Below are 17,970 nucleotides of genomic sequence, written 5' to 3'. Positions count from 1 at the left end.
TACAGGTACTTCTTATTATATACCAGGGGCAACAGAGGGTTAAGTGACTTGCTCACATTTCTAAGAAGCTGCCATTGGATTCGAACCCAGTTCTGGTTCTCGGGCCGCTACACTTAACCATTAAACGACTCCTCCGCTCCTAGTACAGAACAAGAGAGAGAGAGCGCCAACATTTTGGCTTTGTGGTTGCGATCAAAGGGGTCACTCCTCGCCTCACATTAGTTTATGTAGAAAATAGTACCACTCTGAGCTTATTTGGGGGAGGGATTATCTTGCAAATGACGATCACCAAGAATCGGCGGTGCGCTCAAAATGTTCCAAACTGAATGTTAGATCATCACAGATTTTTTTTCCTTTTTTAATCAGCACTTTGCCCCTCACCATTTTTTTTCTTCTTTGCAGCAGCAGCTTCAAGAGTTTTACAAGAAACAGCAGGAACAGTTGCAACTTCAGCTTCTCCAACAGCAGCATGCTGGGAAACAGCCTAAAGAGGTACAGGCGGAATTGTATTTTCAATTCATTTATTTGTTTATTATTTCAAGTTTTAGAGCCACTGCTCCCAGGGGGAGGGCTAGTTGGTTGCTTTTAAGTAACCATTCATCTATCTAATCTGCAGGGAAGTCTCTTGTGTTCAGAGGGTCCTTGGTGGTTTCTAACATACCTTGTCACATTTGCTTGCTGGGTCCCCGCACTGGTACCAAACACAGCGGTTGCAAATAGCAGTTGCAAGAAACCTTTTATTAATTTTTTTGTTTGTTTTTGAAACGTCAGCACCTTACACGCAGGGGCGGAGGGGAGAGGAGAGAGAGAAGCTACATGGAAGGCTACAGACAATAACTGGGAAGCCCCCCGTTCGAAGGCCACGTCGAGACGGAAGCAACGCATTGTGCATTATTATTTTGCATCCCCGTTTCTTTATTAGAAGTAGCCCTATAAAAAGAGAACAGATTAAAAAGTGTCCAAAATGTAAATCTAAAGGGCTAGCTGTAATTAAAATGGAAATAGCGGGGAGGAGGGAAGGCATGTAATTGTGAGATATCACTGTACCGAATGCTCTCAGCTTTGTTTTGCTGGCTGTTTTTTTCTAATTCAGTAGGGCTTACTCATCAGTGGCAGTTCAATGAGCGTTAATGACTCTGGGATGCAGGCATCACTCTGGACAAAGAAATTATTATTGTGCGGTCAAAAGAAGTTCAAAGACAAGAAGGGAATTTCGGGGCTTTTTTCCCCCCCCCTCAGAGATCTACATTCAAGAGCATATAAATTAAGCCAAATGTTAAAAACCAGTCTGAGAGCTGACTTCAAAGTCACAGCTCTAATTAATGAACTGCGAGCTTCAGTTTGGACAAGTTGTGGTTTGATGGGCCCATAAATCAACATGACAGGTCTGCTTCCTAGCCTCAGACAGTGCTTGTCATGGAGTCACGTCAGATGTAAACACAGCACTAAAAAAAAAAAAAAAAGATGCAGTGGTGGGGGGGGGGCATAGATAAGAAAGGATGGTTCACCTGATCCACAGAATTGGTAAAAGACAACTCTTGAAGTGTATTACACATGATCAGAGGAAGTGGCTCCAGCCTCCAGAGGCTCTCCGCTGTTGCTCTTGCTTTTCTGAGCGGGATTTCGAACAACCTTCAAAAGAGAGAACAAGAATCGGTGGAGTTTCTCCCCTGTGGCTGGTGGGCAATAACCCCCTGTTGTTGTTTTGTATCTCATTCTTTTCAAAGCCATCAAAATTTAGGTTGTGTGTGGGTTTTTTTGTTTTTTTTTAAAGGATCTTGAACTCTGTGGTTGAAGACAAGACATTAAAGGGTCCACCATTGTCACTTTTACCCATTACTGGGAATCACTAGTCTTCTTTCCTTTGCCACATCTTATTAACCTCTCTCTTTTTTTTTTTTTTTTTTTTTTTTAATCTGCTAGACAGTTTTGACTGTGACTCTCCATGCTGAGAGAGCAAGACATTTTAGATAAGCTCATCCAGGTGAGGGAGGCACAGAGGAAATATTTCACAGAAGGTGTTAAGGATTGGCGGATAGTTAAGTGGCTGAATGAATTCTAAATATTTTTCCTCGTCTAACTTCCAGTTATGGAAGACCTTGAAAAAGCAGCAAGCAAATGAATACAGGGTAGTGACAATTAGATGCACTTATCCCCTTTTTCACTAAGGTGCGCCAACTGATTTGCGCTAATCAAATTAGAGCATGCTAAACGCTAATGCGTCCATAGACTAACATGCACGCGCTAATCGGTTAGTGCATTTTACTAAAACAGGGCCTAAGTTGTTGTGGTGCTACATAGTAACATAACATACTAGATGACGGCAGATAAAGACCCAAATGGTCCATCAAGTCTGCCCAACCTGATTCAATCTAAAAATTACATTTTTGCACTTTCACTTTTTTTTTAAACTCATTTTTATTGAAAGTTTATGAGCATTATATTCCAACTCAGCACTGACAGCCTATTTTCAACAATAAACTGTGTTTACCCAAGTCAAAATTATATTTTATTTTATCCTTTCTCCACTCAGGCCTAGATTCTAAAAAAAAAAATGCGTTAAAAAAACCAACAGGCTGTGATCACAGGGTGTGAATTTAAAATGAGTCATTCTCCCAAAAACGCTCATGTAAATGAGGTTGGCGGAGAGTAACGAACACTCACTAAATTTGAATGTGCCCATCAGTGATAGCGATGGGCACATGCGCAGAAAAAAATGCAAACAGAAACCCAAAACACAATGGGAGAGATGCCCACTCTCTCCTGGTGCCAAGTGAACACCCCCCCCATCCCAGCAGAAGGAGAGATACCCATCACAACACCCTCCACTCCTGCCTTCAACCCCTGGGTAGGAGACCTTGGTGAACGAGTTAACAGAAAATGAACAGAAATCAGAGTCTGGGACCAACATGATTTGAATAATAAAATGACTAGAGAATGACAAAGGTACAAATTTTTCCCCATCCCTGCAGGAAGTCAATTTCCCCATCCTGTCCCCACCACTTTTGTCGCTGTCCCTACCCCATTCCTGTATGCCAGTGTTCTGCAAACTTTCTCGAGCTGCGGCACACTAAAGGTAGTGACAGCAGCTCGAGGCACACGGAAGTGCACGGGCATCACCGTGTTGATGTCACACACATACATGACATCATCATGTCGACGTCTGAGCATGCGTGAAGGCTCTTCAGACAGGCCCCGAGAAGCCAGTGGGGGGTGCCAGCAGGGAAGAGGGCTGGAGAGGCGCTGGCTGATTGCCTATCTCACCGCAAAAGGCATGTCCTGTATTCAGTCAACCGGTGCCTCTCCTCCCCAGTGTGTCACAGCATACCTGAAATCTCAGGAGGCACACAGTTCGAGATACACTGCTGTACGCTCTGCCTTAACCACACAAGTCTCGAACACTTATGATTTGAACATGTTTGAGGCTTGTGCAGATGAGGACGGAGCTTAGGCACTGGTGGAATGAGGCATTATGGCATCACAATCTGAGCTCTAGAATGTTGCTACTTATGATTTTAAAGTGTTTGAAGCTTGTGCAGATGAGGACAGAGCTTGCAGGAATGGGGCAAAGACAGGAGAAGAAATGGAACAGGAGAGGAAAATGTGTCCCCGTGTCATTCTCTAAAAATGATTAGACAACAGGTAGAAAAAAATAATAATTTTATTTTCTATTTTGTGATTACAATATGTCAGATTTTAAATGTGTATCCTGCCAGAGTTGGTGTTAGACAGTGAGCGTGAGCTAGGACCTAACAGAGGAGAAAGGCAAAGGTTGGGTGAAGAGGCTACAAAATGAACCTGCCAATTGGGCAGGAAAATCGAATCAATAGGCTGAATCGAATCAAAAATATTTTCCCTGAATTGGGCAGCACTAATGCAGATTAAGGAGATGCCTGTTGGAGTGTCCTGACATATTGACTAATCCAGTGGTCTCCACTAATTTTTAAGTCAGGGACACTTTGGACCCAAATGAACTGAAGGACAACTGCCAGATATCTTCCCATTCAAGGCTGTGACATTGCTGACCAGTGTGTGTCAATAACATTTTCCCCCTAGCCTGCCTTCAAACTTTGTATCGAGGGTATCCTCAAGAAAGTAGGCATTTTAAAATGCATTCTCTTCATCTATTGCAGGGGTGTCAAAGTCCCTCCTGGAGGGCCGCAATCCAGTCAGGTTTTCAGGATTTCCCCAATGACTATGCATGAGATCTATTAGCATACAATGAATGTAGTGCATGCAAATACATCTCATGCATATTCATTGGGGAAATCCTGAAAACCCGACTGGACTGCGGCCCTCAAGAAGGGACTTTGACACCCCTGATCTATTGAGAAATGCCTTGTCCTTCAAGCAGGCCACTTTTTCTCCATGAGAGAGGCTAAAGAGTGGCAGAAAAAAAAGCTACAGTGATAATGAGGGCCACCGCTGGGCCTTGCGTTGAAGACCACATAGTTCCATTATTTCTAAGCTCCTTTACTTAGGCCAGAGGTCCCCAAAGTCCCTCCTCGAGGGCCGAATCCAGTCGGGTTTTCAGGATTTCCCCAATGAATATGCATGAGATCTATGTGCATCTATGGGGACCCCTGACTTAGTCTACCTCCCTTTACTGTTTGAGAGTCTGGCACTACAGTTGTCTGCCAACAGTGGCATAGTAATTCAGTGGTCTCATGTGCAAAACTTGTAAGGGTAGTAGTTTTGAGCTAGGAAGAACTCAACTAAACTAAAACTTAACCTTATATACCGGGTCTTCAACCAAAGGAAGCTCGACGCGGTTAACAATAAATTTAATAAAATAAAGGGAATTGAAATACAAGAGGGTTAGTTTTCAAAATGTTTAGCGAATAAAAAAGTTTTTAGAAGTTTACGGAAGAGTTGGAAGGAACTGGGACACCTCAAAATTAGGGGAAGTTCATTCCATAGTTGGGGAAATTTAAACGCCAAATTCTTAACTCCTTGAATTCCTTTCCTAGAAGGAAGAGAAAGTTTAAATCAATGATGGGTAGAGCCTCTTATTTCATCTATACTTCTCCCTCCGTATTCATGGTTTCAGCAATCGCGGTTTCAATTATTTGCAGTTTTTAGCTGGCTGGCTCCTCCCCCCCAAATTACATCAGCATGCATAAAGAAATTGCTGATTCCAAGCGTTTACAGAGAAAATTGCTGATTCTCGGCATTTTCTTCACCGTGTTTTGCCTCTCAGGAACAGGCCCGGTCTGCCACCATGTTACTCGCGGTTTCACCATATTTACGATGGTTTTTTAATACAAAACAGCGAATAACATATGAAAAAAATTATTTCATGTTTTTTCTGTATTTGTGGGTCTGTTAATTCCCTATCACAGTGAATACGGAAGGAGAAGTGTACTTTGTCAACAGCTGCTCCATAATTTGTGTGTCGTTATGGTGCCAGCCTTTCAGAGTTGACCAGCAGAAAGCAGCCAGTACCAAACGTATATCTTGCATTTCATAGGTCAAGACCAGAAGCCCAGTGTCACAACTCACAAACTATTCCACAGTTTCTGCCTTGATCATGAGAACCATCTCCCTTTTTCTCTCTAATACAGACTTAAATCCCCCCTCCCGGTATGACGCAGCACATGCAAAGTGTCCTCCCCACCCCCCCCCCCCACCCCGACTAAGCAGATGTTAAAATCTGAAGGCTGTTGAAATTAAAGGGAGAGAAAAAAAATGGCAGCTGAACGTTCCCATGTTCTTAAATGCGAGTTGCGCTGCTTCAAAAGGCCGTTTGTCCTCCAGCTATTCTGACAGTTTATTCTAGGCGGTAGGGAGTAGCCCCAGAAAGGAAAACAGACCTTTGACAGAGGCTTTAGGGAGGGGATCAGAAATGCAAGTTTTATCAGGATATTTCAGCATTTTAAGGCTGACTACTGACCTGACAACAGCACTGCGCTGAGACCTTTTTTGTGTGCATTCAATTGTGAGAAGTAAACAAGCCGATTTGTATCCTGTGTTTGGTAACTGGGTGGAGAGCACACTTTGGCAACTTGCTTTGCTTTTAAATTCTTTCTTGGACAATGGGCCCCTGTATACTTATATATCCTGACTTTCTAAATGCAGAATGCTAATAACAAACTTTTCTAGGCACAACTGGAATGTATCGAGCCATTTTATCCTAATGCAGCTGTGTTTTGGCCGTTAATATTCAACATAAAATAAATTTGTCCAACACAGAAGGAAGGTGGGAAAGTTTGATCTGAAACTGTCAGCATTGATTTAAGATTTTTTTTTATTTTAAATATATAACGGAAGTGAGCATGTGTATGATGCAAACAAGATATTTCAAACTAGAGACGACAATTTGTGTGGTGATCTGGAAAACAATGATATGTTTGGTTGGTTTAAATTTTATTCACCAGCTTTTCAAATGTCTCGTCTCTTCCTCCTCCCTCCCCCCCCCCCCACCACCACCACCACAAGTTACGCAAGTTGGCTTTCAAGTGAGATCATTGTACAGAATTTTGTTCTTTGAAGGCAAAGCATTTAAAATAAACTCCTATTGGAAATGCTACCGTAGAAGCAATACCACTCATATCCCCTCTCACCCACCATAATGCAATTTAAAAAAATCCTTAAGGATAGTTAGGTAGGTGATCTTTAAGTGTGCTAGCACAATCCTGCCTGCCCCACGCGCCCTCCTCCCTTCCTCCAAACCTCTAGTTGAAGTTGCCGCCCGCGGCTGTCAACAACGTCAGCTTTCTCTTTGACGTCACTTCCTAAGCGTGGCACCTGAAGTGACAGCGGGAGAGCCGACAGGGTCGCGAAGCGCACGTTGTTCACCACTGCGAAAAACATCTTCAACGAGGTAGAGGGGAAGGGAGGAGGAGGAATGTTGAAGGTGCCTGGGTGGACCACTTGTGCAGATGAGAACAGAGCTTCTTTTTTTTTTTCAATTTAATTTCTATCAGAGCTGAAAATCCAAGTTCACAAAGATAAAAAGATCCAAAAGGTAGCAAAGCCTTGATTGTTCTGTTGCTCAAGTTAGAATAACTGCTGCTTAAAAAATAAAAATAAAATTTCTTGCCGTTAGTTTTCAAGGACCAATCACGTCAAAGAATGATGCTTCTCAGGGCGGTTGTATCCTTGGGCACACAAATGCTTATAATTTTGACAAGACTCGTGCATACGCTATGTCATATAGTCAAGTGTAACCTTATGAAGGGAAGTTTTAATAATACAGAGGTTCTTTTATTAAGGCGCGCTAAATGCTAAGGCATCCATTATATTCTATGGGCGCCTTAGTATTTCTGGAATCTCTCGTGGTACACCCAGAATCTCTTCAGGGCACACCGCTGTGCCATGGCACACATTTTGAGAGACACTAGTTTAAACCAAAAGAGCAGTACATGCACAACTCCAGTCCAGGTTTTCTGATAACCACAATGTGCAAATTAGTTAAGTTGCTACACCCAAATATATGAAAATAGATCCCATGAGTATTTGTGGTGGACACCTTAAAAACTGTACTGGTTTATGTCCCGCAGGGCTGGTACTGTATGGTCTCCCAGTGCTAGTAGGCCCTTTGCTGTGAGCTATGGGCACTTCATATATGGGCTGTTGCTGAATGAAACCTCAGGCCAACTGAACAAGAGAAATTCGAGGCGCAAAGGTACCGAGTCGACCTAAGTAAGGCAAGAAGAGAGAAGAATGGAGTCAGCTGGATAGAGAGGCATTTAGGATAAAAACTGGGAAAGAATCGGAGGAGTCAGTAAATGTACAAGATTTCCAAATGATTTTAGAAGCCAGGGGAAGGGATTTTGGATTTGGGGGTTTTTTTTCAGTTGTTGCTCAAGGCGAGTTTCATTCAGGTTGTTAGATGCCGTTGACTTGTGTTAAAGTCCTAGCAACTTGACGCACATCATCAGGTTTTCAAGTAGATTGCTGGGCCTTTCTTCTGCACATTATAAATTCGATGTCGCCGCCGTTGTCGCATCAAATGCAATCTTCCGCCTCCAACACCACCCATCTTCAGCTGCCCAGATGTGTGGTACATCATAACTCTGACATCTCCGCTGAAACCTGTCCACCTTGGGAGGCCCTGCTGGTGGCAAAACTCCCGACGGTATAGCTTTCAGCTTCTCAGATGCACACAAGCTCCAGTGGCACGACAAGCCCATGCACCATGACTGGAGTTCATTCAGGCACACTGTCCCCAGTGAGCTCCCAACCTAAGTTTGTACTTGAGGTAAAGAAAAGGGTTAAGGGACCTTCCCAGGACCACAAGGGAGCAGCAGTGGAATTTGAACTGGGCTTTCCCTGGTTCTAAGCCTGCTTCTTTAGCCATTGGGCTACTCTTGCACTTTAGTTGTGGGATCTTCGAGGGCTGCAGTCCAGCCTGGTGTGGATCTCCAGAATGAACGCGTATGAGAGCTACTGTGAGTGCATAGATTTGAATGCACTGCCTCCATTTTCTCTGTTTTGTCGTTGCTTTTGTTACTCAGTGTAATAGAATTCCAAATAGTTATGGTTAATTTAGCAGTATTTATTCATTTCGTTTTCTATCCCCTTCTCCCCAAAGAGCTAAGAACGGGGTTAACGTATATAATATTGCAGTTAACAGGTTACAATTTGCCAAAGTTACAGTAGACTTTTTTGATTACAAGTTTTATCTTAATTCGACATACTAGGGATCTAATACCAATATACACAGTTTACAGGATAAATTTGACAGTTATACTGTAAGATCTATCAATATAAATTTTTATCCTAATGTGTCACATACCAAGGATCTAGTACCAATATACAGTACCTTAATATTTCTTTGAAATCTATCGGCCTTAGGCAGCAAAGTTAGGTCAAGAGGTATGTTATTATTGCTTTCCTAAACAGGAGACCTTTAAGGGATCTGTGGCTTGGTATGAACTGGGAGTAGGAACATCGTTTGGCGGTTTGCAGTTGAAAGGGCACAAACAGGGGGCTTTTTGAGGCGTATTTCATCCTGGGAGCGAAGGGACCTGTTTGACACATACAGAGGAAGCTGAGTTGTCAGGTAGCCCAGCACTATGTTATGTAAGGTTTTAAACTCTAGCATTCAGGCCCTTGAAGATATAGTAATATATAGATGTAGTTGTTGGTGGCATATTTTTTTGTATGACAAAAAGCATTCTAATGTCCTATAAGTCTTGAGAAAAGTAGAATTCTTTGCAGTTTGGAATGCCTTCCAATGGACCAATGTGAGGATTAGCCAAAGATTAATAGACACAAGCTTCCTGTACAATACAGATCATTTAGGTCACCTCTGAGGAAGACAATACTGTGGTCTGTGATGTTCATGTTCTGATAATCTGGATTCTCCTTTCCTTCCTGCTTCCTCGTTGATATATTCCAGTGGTTTTCAAGAGGTTAATTTCCTTTGCACCATTGGTAGACATAATGTGGAATAGGGTGAGATAAGATCTCCAACTTGATAGGGTTCCTGGCAGATTAGGGATATTAGATAATTTCCTTCTATTTATGGTTACTGCTGTGCGGTTATTATCTTTCTATCGCCCAGATAATTACTGAGGAAATCTACATGAGTAGTTTTTTGGCTAACGTGCCAAAGTTGCTGACACGATGTGTTGACGTTTTACACAACAAAAGCTTTTCTCTTGCTGTAGAGAGGTAGATGAATCAAACCAGCCATGGGGTTTTAATAGAACAAAGGTAATAAAATACAGAACAAGAAGCAGCAAAAAACCGGGAGGCTTTTCCTTGACTTGAGCCAAGTGACTAGTCAGAAGCCTGAAGTGCTGTTCATATTAAACCCCAGCATTCAACTAAGATGTTGTTTGCTAAATTATGAATGTGTGTAATTAAAATCCAGTGGCTGTTTCTGTGAAAGATTTACAGTGTTATTTCATCGTTTGTCATGGCTAATTAACAATATTAGATGAAGTTTTTCTTCTTCAAAGGTCTGATTTTTTTTTCCCCCCTCATTTATTTATGTCAGAAGTAATAGACAGAACATTCAGAAGCTTCAGTGTTGAAGTTCTTTTAATACATCCAAGGTTCAGGGTTCAAATTCCTCTGGACAGCAATTAATTTTCTCATATGTAAGGTGGGAATAATTAAAATATTTCAAAGGCCTCTGAGACAAAGTTCTAGATAAATAACCACCCCACCCCAGACACACACACACTTTTTATGCGAACACCTTAGGATTTTTTATTGCCGGCCGCAGCGGTAAAAGTGTCGGGGAAAAAAGACCCCTTAACGTGGCTTTATAAAAGGGGGGAAGGGAAATAGTGAAGCTTTAAGAAAAGTGCATTAGTCGTTAAGTATTGATGGGTACAGAGACCCTGATCCAATCCTGTTACCTGTTAATTGAATGCTTCTAAAAATAAATATTTGAAAAAGAAAGTTTGAGTAAGAAATAAAATTTAAAAATACCCTCCACAGCTGAACTTGCTTTCTTTTTCATGGGTTTTCCTTGGTTGGACTTTTTCTTTGGTGGCTTGTCTGGTCAGACCCTGGTGCTGGGGATATCTTGCTGTAAGAGATACGCTTACTACACATGGTACTCACTATCTGTTTTGTCCGCTATCATCAGATTCACTAAGGATTTGTTTTGTAATGAAGAAAAAAACACCCAGTGTTCCCTCTAAGCGGGCGGGTGTTGTGAGCAAACTTTTTTCACTGTGAGCTAAAAATATCGGGCGCCAGCAAGTTATGAGCCAAATAAATATGTTGCTTTCTACCACAGAACTTCCTTACGTTTGTATGGAATCTATCCCCTTTCAACTTTAGAGAGTGCCCTCTCGTTCTCCCTGCCTTAGCTACTAAGTCTATTCCCTTCAGTACCTTGAATGTTTCTATCATGTCCCCTCTCAATCTCCTCTGCTCAAGGGAGAAGAGGCCCAGTTTCTCTAATCTTTCGCTGTACGGCAACTCCTCCAGCCCCTTAACCATACGTGACAAAAAATCAATTCATGTAGCAAATGCTACATTTATCTTTTGGCATGGCCCATCATGTAGCAAATGCTATAACTGATGGGCCATGCCAAAAGATAAATATATATATACTAAAAAATAAAAAAATAAAAATAAATATATACTAGGAGTAAAGGGGCATGCAATAAAGCTTTTAAGTAGTAGATTTAAAACAAACCTGGAAAATATTTTTCATTCAACATGTAATTAAAAAAAGATTTGGATAATTTTCCTTAAAAAATCTGCATGACATTATTAAGATGGCCTTAGGAAAGCCCACTGCTTATTCCTAGAATAAACAGCATAAATCTGTTTTACTCTTTTGCACTGTTGTGCTTTCAGCAAAATGTTTTAAACACAAAAACAGAAAATCACATGCACAGGCATTAGGTCACCCAGGCATCTAGAATTAGCAATCTTGCACAGCCAGCCTATGATTGACAGGAGCTGCCAAATCACATTGAAAAGGATGATAAGGAAGGCAGATAAGAGATGGGTGGAAGGAAGACAAAACGAAAAGGCAAGAACAAAACTGAAGTAGAAACGAGCCAAACATACAGTATAGCATACAAAAAATGTATGTTTTCCTTTGGCTTCCAAAAACTGATTGGCATCCAAGTTCCCTAAAGTTTACACACAGTCATCTTCTAATAATGTCACCATATACAGTTGGCTTGCCAGAAATTATGTTTAGGATGCCACTGCAACTCTACCAACAGCATATTAACTTAACAGTGTAGCTTCAAAATAACTGCATCTCTATCCTTCCCTCCCCCCTGTGGTTTTTAGCATATCTCTCTTCTCATTTCCTCCACTCAGATCTGATCATTCTCTGCTCTCTCTTCCCTTTTCTTCTCTGGTCTTCCTTCTCTATTTTCTGCCTCCATCTAAATTAAATTCTTTCTTACTATTTAGTTCCCGTTTCCCTCTTTTCACTGTGTCTACACACAGCTTGTCAGTCAACCCCTTTCCCTCACCCCTCCATTATCTTACTATTTTCTTCCCCCTTTATTTATCTCCCTCCTTCCATCCAGTATGTGTTCTTTCCCCACTTCCATTCAGCATCTGCTCTCCCTTCTCAACTGACATCCATCTGCCTTCTGCTCTCTCTCCCTTCTTCTCACTTCCATCATCTGTCCCCTTCTCTCTCTCTCTCATCTCCTCCATTTCCATCATCTGCCCCTTCTCTCTCTCTCTCTCTCTCCCCCCCCCCCAACTTCCATCATCTGCCCCCCTTCCCCTCACCTTTGTGGGTCACTTTCTTCCCCTGAGGTGGCTCATGTCACAGGGGAAGCTTTGGCCGAGCAGAACCGCTTGATTGACAGTGGAACTTACTTGATTGATGTCGATGCTGGGGCCCGTTGCCGTTTGAAGGAAAAAAAAAAAGGTGGAAAAAAGGAACCTGTAAAGGCGAGAGGAAGGGAAACCTCCAGGACAGCTGCTTTTTGCCCTCCTTCAGCGGCCCAAGAGTTCAGACCAGCAGCGGCAGCTCTGTATGCTTTTAACTTCGGCACAGAGCTGCCCCTAATCAATAGTTTAGCGCGGTTTCATGAGGCAGCCTCGGGGCCTTTGATAGCCGGCCCGCTTCGATGATGCGATGTGGGCCGGCCTAGCAAAGGCCCCGAGGCTGCCTTATGAAACCGCGCTAAACTATTGATTAGGGGCAGCTCTGTGCCGAAGTTAAAAGCATACACAGCTGCCGCTGCTGGTCTGGAGGTGCGGAGACAAGGCAGGAGGCAAACGCGGTGGAAGGCAGGAGTCCCGGCGAAGGCAGGAGTCCCGGCACAGCGACTACAACAGGAAGTTGCAAGTCAGCTGACGCCGGCCTTTCGTTGCGGCGGGGACCGAATCCTTCGCGGACCGGCAAGATTTTGTTTGCGGACCGGCGGTTGAAGAACTGTGCTCTACACTGTGTGCGCTGTGACGAGAAACTTGTGCGCTGCGAGGTAATATTTTGTGCGCCAGCGCACCCCAGCGCAGCTTAGCGGGAACACTGCTTTTAGCCCTCTTACACCACTTTAGATGCAAATGTATACTAGTATTCCATAAAGGCTGTTCTGATGGAATTCATGCTCGGTGCACATAGAGAATGGCACGGTGAGAAAATTCATGACCATTGCCATCCCTGCGGATAACCATGGGAAACCATCTCCATGTCATTCTTTAAAGAGAGAGGGAAGAATCGGAGAATGAATGCTCACAGCCACTGACCCTCAAGCCTTCCATTGAAGAATGCTAGTGTAGAAGGACTGAGCTTGAGAAAGACACTAAAGAATGACGGTCTCTGGTATCCAGAGCAGATACTGTGATGTCATAATGCCTCATTCCACTAATGCCTAAGAGCCAAACTCATCAGTGATGTCACAGTGGCTTCATTATCCTATATCTGGCTCACATAAGAATCAGAGTACGAATGGGCCCAGCCACTGACCCTCAAGCCCTGCATTGAAGAACGCTGGTGTAGAAGGACTGAGGTTGAGATAGACACTAAAGAATGACACGGGATGGTTTCCTGCGGTTATCCGCGGGGACGGTGATGAATTTTGTCACCATCTCATTCTCTGGATGCACATCATCCCAGTGCCTAAATTTTGGCGCCATTTATAGAATTTACTCTAATATGTCCATATATTCATCCATGTAGATGGTGTGAGAACTTGGAGAAGCATTTTGTGAGTGCTGAAATCCTGATGTTTCTTCCCACAATGAAACAACCACACAAAGGCTGATTGTGATGTACTGGTAGAGATGGCCATAATCCTGGAATATCATATATTTAAATCTTTCAGATATATCACACACATCTTATACAAGTTTTGTCTTCCTCTTGCTCTAGCCATTTTTCTGTCTGTTGTAATGTTTTTTTAATCTTTTAATTGTTGTTTTATGAGTTGTAATTTTCATAATGCTTTATCATTCTAAACAAAAGACAAAAGCTTGAGATAACGTATGTCAGGATTAAATAAAGGGCAGATAATGTAACACTATAACCTACCAAACAGGTGTTAATAAGTGCAAATCACCATTGTGCCAAAAATCTGCAGTGGTATAAGGAAGGTTTAATAAAACTGTATCAGTATACGATAATAAGGTATGAATAATGATAGAAATATTAGAACCCATAGTAAGACTTCTAAAAACTAGCTAATCATATTAGTAATCAGCTCAAGAGAATGGTACACACATGAAACCATGGACCACATGATTGACCTCAAAACAGTTAATAAAATACAATACAATTATGAATACAGATGCTGTTACAAGTTTGCCTACCCTTATTAAAATAGGGATTTGCTGTGTGTATTTATTGACATTAATTCTATACTTTGTTTTTTTTTTTTTTTAAATTTATTGTTTACCTTATATTGACGTCTGAAAGAAAGGCAAAGTGATAAAGTTAAATTTCTAACAAAACGAGGTGGAACTGTGGTATTAGGAGTGAGAAGGGGATGGCGAATGGATGAGCCAGGAATAAGGGAACAGAAGAAAGTGGCTGGATTAGTGAGTAGAGACACTGCACTCTGCTCCAGGCTTGCTCTTCCCTTCCTCTTCCTGCAGACTGCCAGGAGGGGAGGAATTAAAACAAGACACACCTGCTGATTCAAGTCCGAAAAGAGGTGAGGGAGCTGCATTTAAGGCCTTTGGTCCCGATTGTTCCTGCAAAGCTTTAGACCAGTGTCTCTCAAACTGTGTGCCATGGCATAGTGGTGTGCCCCGAAGAGATTCTGGGTGTGTCCTGAGAGATTCCAGAACTTTATTTTTAAAAATTAACTTCCTAAGTATAAACTAAAATAGATGGCATGTACAACAAGTACACAAGAGTCTTATCAATGTTATGTGCGTCTGTGCGTAAGGATACAACCGCCCAGACAAGCATCATTCTTTGACGTGATTGTCCTTGAAAAAACTAATGGCAAGTGGTTTTATTTTTATTCTTTATGCAGTAGTTATCCTAATCTGAGCAGCAAAGCAATCAAGACTTTGCTACCGTTTGGATCTTCTTATCTTTGCGAACACTGATTTTCAGCTTTGACAGAAATTAAATCAAAGAGAAGAGAACAGCTGAAGATAGTGGATGATGAAATGCGTGTTTGCTTGTTGACTACTGAGCCACATTTTGAGTTAATTTGCCCTCAAAAACAAGCACATCCATCGCATTGATTAGCAATTCTATTCTATCTACTTTAGTTTCACTATTGTTACAATTACCCATACATAGCTTAAAGAACTTTAAAAATATAACTCTCAAATTAAATTTTTTGTTGGTTTTGCAATTTATATAATTTCACTCATAATGTGCCGCGAGAAACATTTGCTCCATTTAGTGTGCCACACTTAAAAGATTTGAGACATTGCTTTAGACCAGTGGTTCCCAACCCTGTCCTAGGGAACCCCCCAGCCAGTCGGCTTTTCAAGATATCCCTAATGAATATGCACGAGAGAGATTTACATATAATGGAAGTGGCAGGTATTGTTAAACGCGTGGAGTTTATTAGTGTTTTATCAAAATTTTAATAAACTTGAAATCTCTCTCATGCATATCTTGATAACCCGACAGGCTGGGGGTCCCCCGGGACAGGGTTGGGAACCACTGCTTTAGAGCTGCGTATTCTGCTGTTCTTAACTACCCCAATTCCCCTTTCTCCCACTATGACTGCATACTGGGAAATGAAATCTGGTTTGGGAAACGAGTCTTTAAAACAAAAAAAAAACTGTGGATGAAATGAGTAGTGTTCACAAAGGTGTCTCTTTGGTAGTGGTTTATTCTCTTTTGCTTTGTTTGGGGGGGTTTTCTTACAGCAGCAGGTGGTGACGCAGCAGCTGGCCTTCCAGCAGCAGCTCCTTCAGATGCAGCAGCTCCAGCAGCAGCACCTCCTGAACCTTCAACGCCAGGGCCTGCTGAGCATCCAGCCAGGACAGCCCACCCTCCCCCTGCAGCCTCTCCCCCAAGGTACGTGGAATCTCTGCGGTGAACCCTTAAGCCTGGGCTTTCACACTCAATCGTATCTTTAGCTTCACGACTACAGAACGAATCAACCCAATTTGTTTTTTAAAGTCGATGGTAGAAACCTCACTTTGCTCCGTTTCATCATGTTTTACTGACTTTATACATGGCTGTTTTCCATAGAAAATAATGGGAAAATAACAGTAGGGCACACTGTTGAGCTGAACTCTCATATTTAATCACTTCCAGATGTTTTATTGTCAAAATAAACACCAGAAAGTAATTTAGAAAACAACATGAACTTGGGGGCAACTCTTGATTTGTGTTTTTTTTTCCTTTTTAAATTGTAAAATGCATAAATTAGTGCATTGCTAGAAATGTCACAGGCTGCTTTCCAGTCCTACCCACTGGACTCAAGCTTCAACTTTTCCGGGGGGGGGGGGGGGAGTTCTCCCACAGTCCTTTCCGATTTGGTTTGCTCACTGAGATTCCTTGTCAGAGTGTATCGGTTAAGCTGTCCAAAAAGAGGGCAATCGGGCAGTGACAGGACACACTCGTGTGTAATGTGAAAGAAATAAACGTGGTGATGCGTGAAGTGTAATCTGTGCACGTCGGAGGCACCAGTAGGTAATTCAGCCGTCATGGCATTGACTGATAGGCTCAGCTGTGCAGCGTGACTGAGCCTCAACATTAGGAGGGAGCATGTGCAAAACTAAAAGGGAGTCTTATCTTTGTGGCTAAGGTTTCCTATGCATGGACTTTGTCGACAGCTAAGTACCATGAGGCTTATCTCATCTGCTCAGTTTCAAGGGAGTCAATCTTTGCGGTCAAGATTTCCTATGCATGGACTTTGTCGATGACTAAGTATCATGAGGCTTATCTCAAAAAAACCTTCATAAAACACATAAAACCGAACTAACACAATCAGAAATGTCCCAAGCATCACCTGCATCACCTGCAACTACTACATATGAACTTCCAATATCATGACAACTCAGATGTAATCCTTAACAACTCGAAGAAATGTACAAACTACTCCCTAAATACTTCTAATCTCCAGACAATCCATTTGTAATCCGCCTTGAAACGCAAGGTAATGACGGACTAGAAATCCCCAATGTAATGTAATCTCATCTGCTCAATTTCAAGCGTGTTGAGGTACCGTAGACGCCAGTTAACCTTTTTGCTTCTAGTGAACCTCTACGCTTTTCCCAATTGTTCTTTTGAATTCTACTACTGGTTACTCTTGAATTCTAACGCCATTGTTGAGAGGCCAGTAGACCAAGATATTTCTAAGTTCTGGCCTAGTGGGTAGGAACGTGGTCATTCATTCTGAAACCAAGTGACCATGTGTCATAAAAAGAAAAGGGATGGGATTTGATATACTGCCTTTTTGAGGTTGCAGTGGGGTGGTAGCCATGTTAATCCATTTTTAAAGGTAATACACAGAAATAAAACGAAACACAACAAAATAAAATAAGATGATACCTTTTTTTATTGAACTAACTTAATACATTTTTTGATGAGCTTTCGAGGGTAACCCTTGTTCTTCAGATCAGAAGTGACCAAATGTTGACAAATATTAGAACATAAGAATAACCTTACTGGGTCATACCAATGGTCCATCAAGCCCGGTAGCCCTTCCTCACAGTAGCCAATCCAGGTCACCAGTACCTGGTAAAAACCCAAAGAGTAGCAACATTCCAGAACCACAAATAGTAGCAACATTCCATGTGGAATCCCCAAAGAGTAACAACATTCCATGCGCCGATCCAGGGCATGCAGTGGCTTCCCCCATGTCTTTCTCAATAACAGACTAGGTTACATATTATATACAGGTACTTATTTTGACTTGGGGCAGTGGAAGGTTTAGTGACCTGCCTGGAGTCACAAGGAGCTGCAGTGGAAATTGAACCCAGATCCCTGGTTCTTAGGCTGCTGTACTAACCACTCCGTGCCACTTTTGAATTTCAGCTGCTTAGAATATAAGAGCTGGTTTTATATTTATTTATTTGGTACAACGGAGAAGCTTTAAAACAGATGTCATTATGTGCTTCAAATCAGCTTTCTGCCCAGTTGAAGTTGGGTCATCTGCG

The 17,970-nt window shown here is 42.2% G+C and overlaps 1 protein-coding gene across 13 annotated transcripts in view; it reads left to right on the top strand.

Annotated features, from left to right (window-relative positions):
* FOXP1 (forkhead box P1) overlaps positions 1-17,970 on the top strand; it is an 825,883-nt gene that overhangs the window by 640,847 nt on the left and 167,066 nt on the right. For 10 of the 13 annotated variants that reach the window (XM_033926366.1, XM_033926367.1, XM_033926365.1 and 7 more), the window contains 2 exons: positions 403-492; positions 15,730-15,880. In XM_033926366.1, the coding sequence (XP_033782257.1) occupies positions 403-492; positions 15,730-15,880 (241 nt within the window). The remainder of the gene's footprint in view (positions 1-402; positions 493-15,729; positions 15,881-17,970) is intronic. The other 3 variants (XM_033926373.1, XM_033926372.1, XM_033926371.1) reach the window with 3 other exon arrangements.

The sequence above is a fragment of the Geotrypetes seraphini genome, chromosome 17 (genome assembly GCF_902459505.1).
Source record: "Geotrypetes seraphini chromosome 17, aGeoSer1.1, whole genome shotgun sequence".
Lineage (NCBI taxonomy): Eukaryota > Metazoa > Chordata > Amphibia > Gymnophiona > Dermophiidae > Geotrypetes > Geotrypetes seraphini.
The sequence above is the reverse complement of the archived record's forward strand: the minus strand, read 5'-3'. Positions and strand labels throughout refer to the sequence as shown.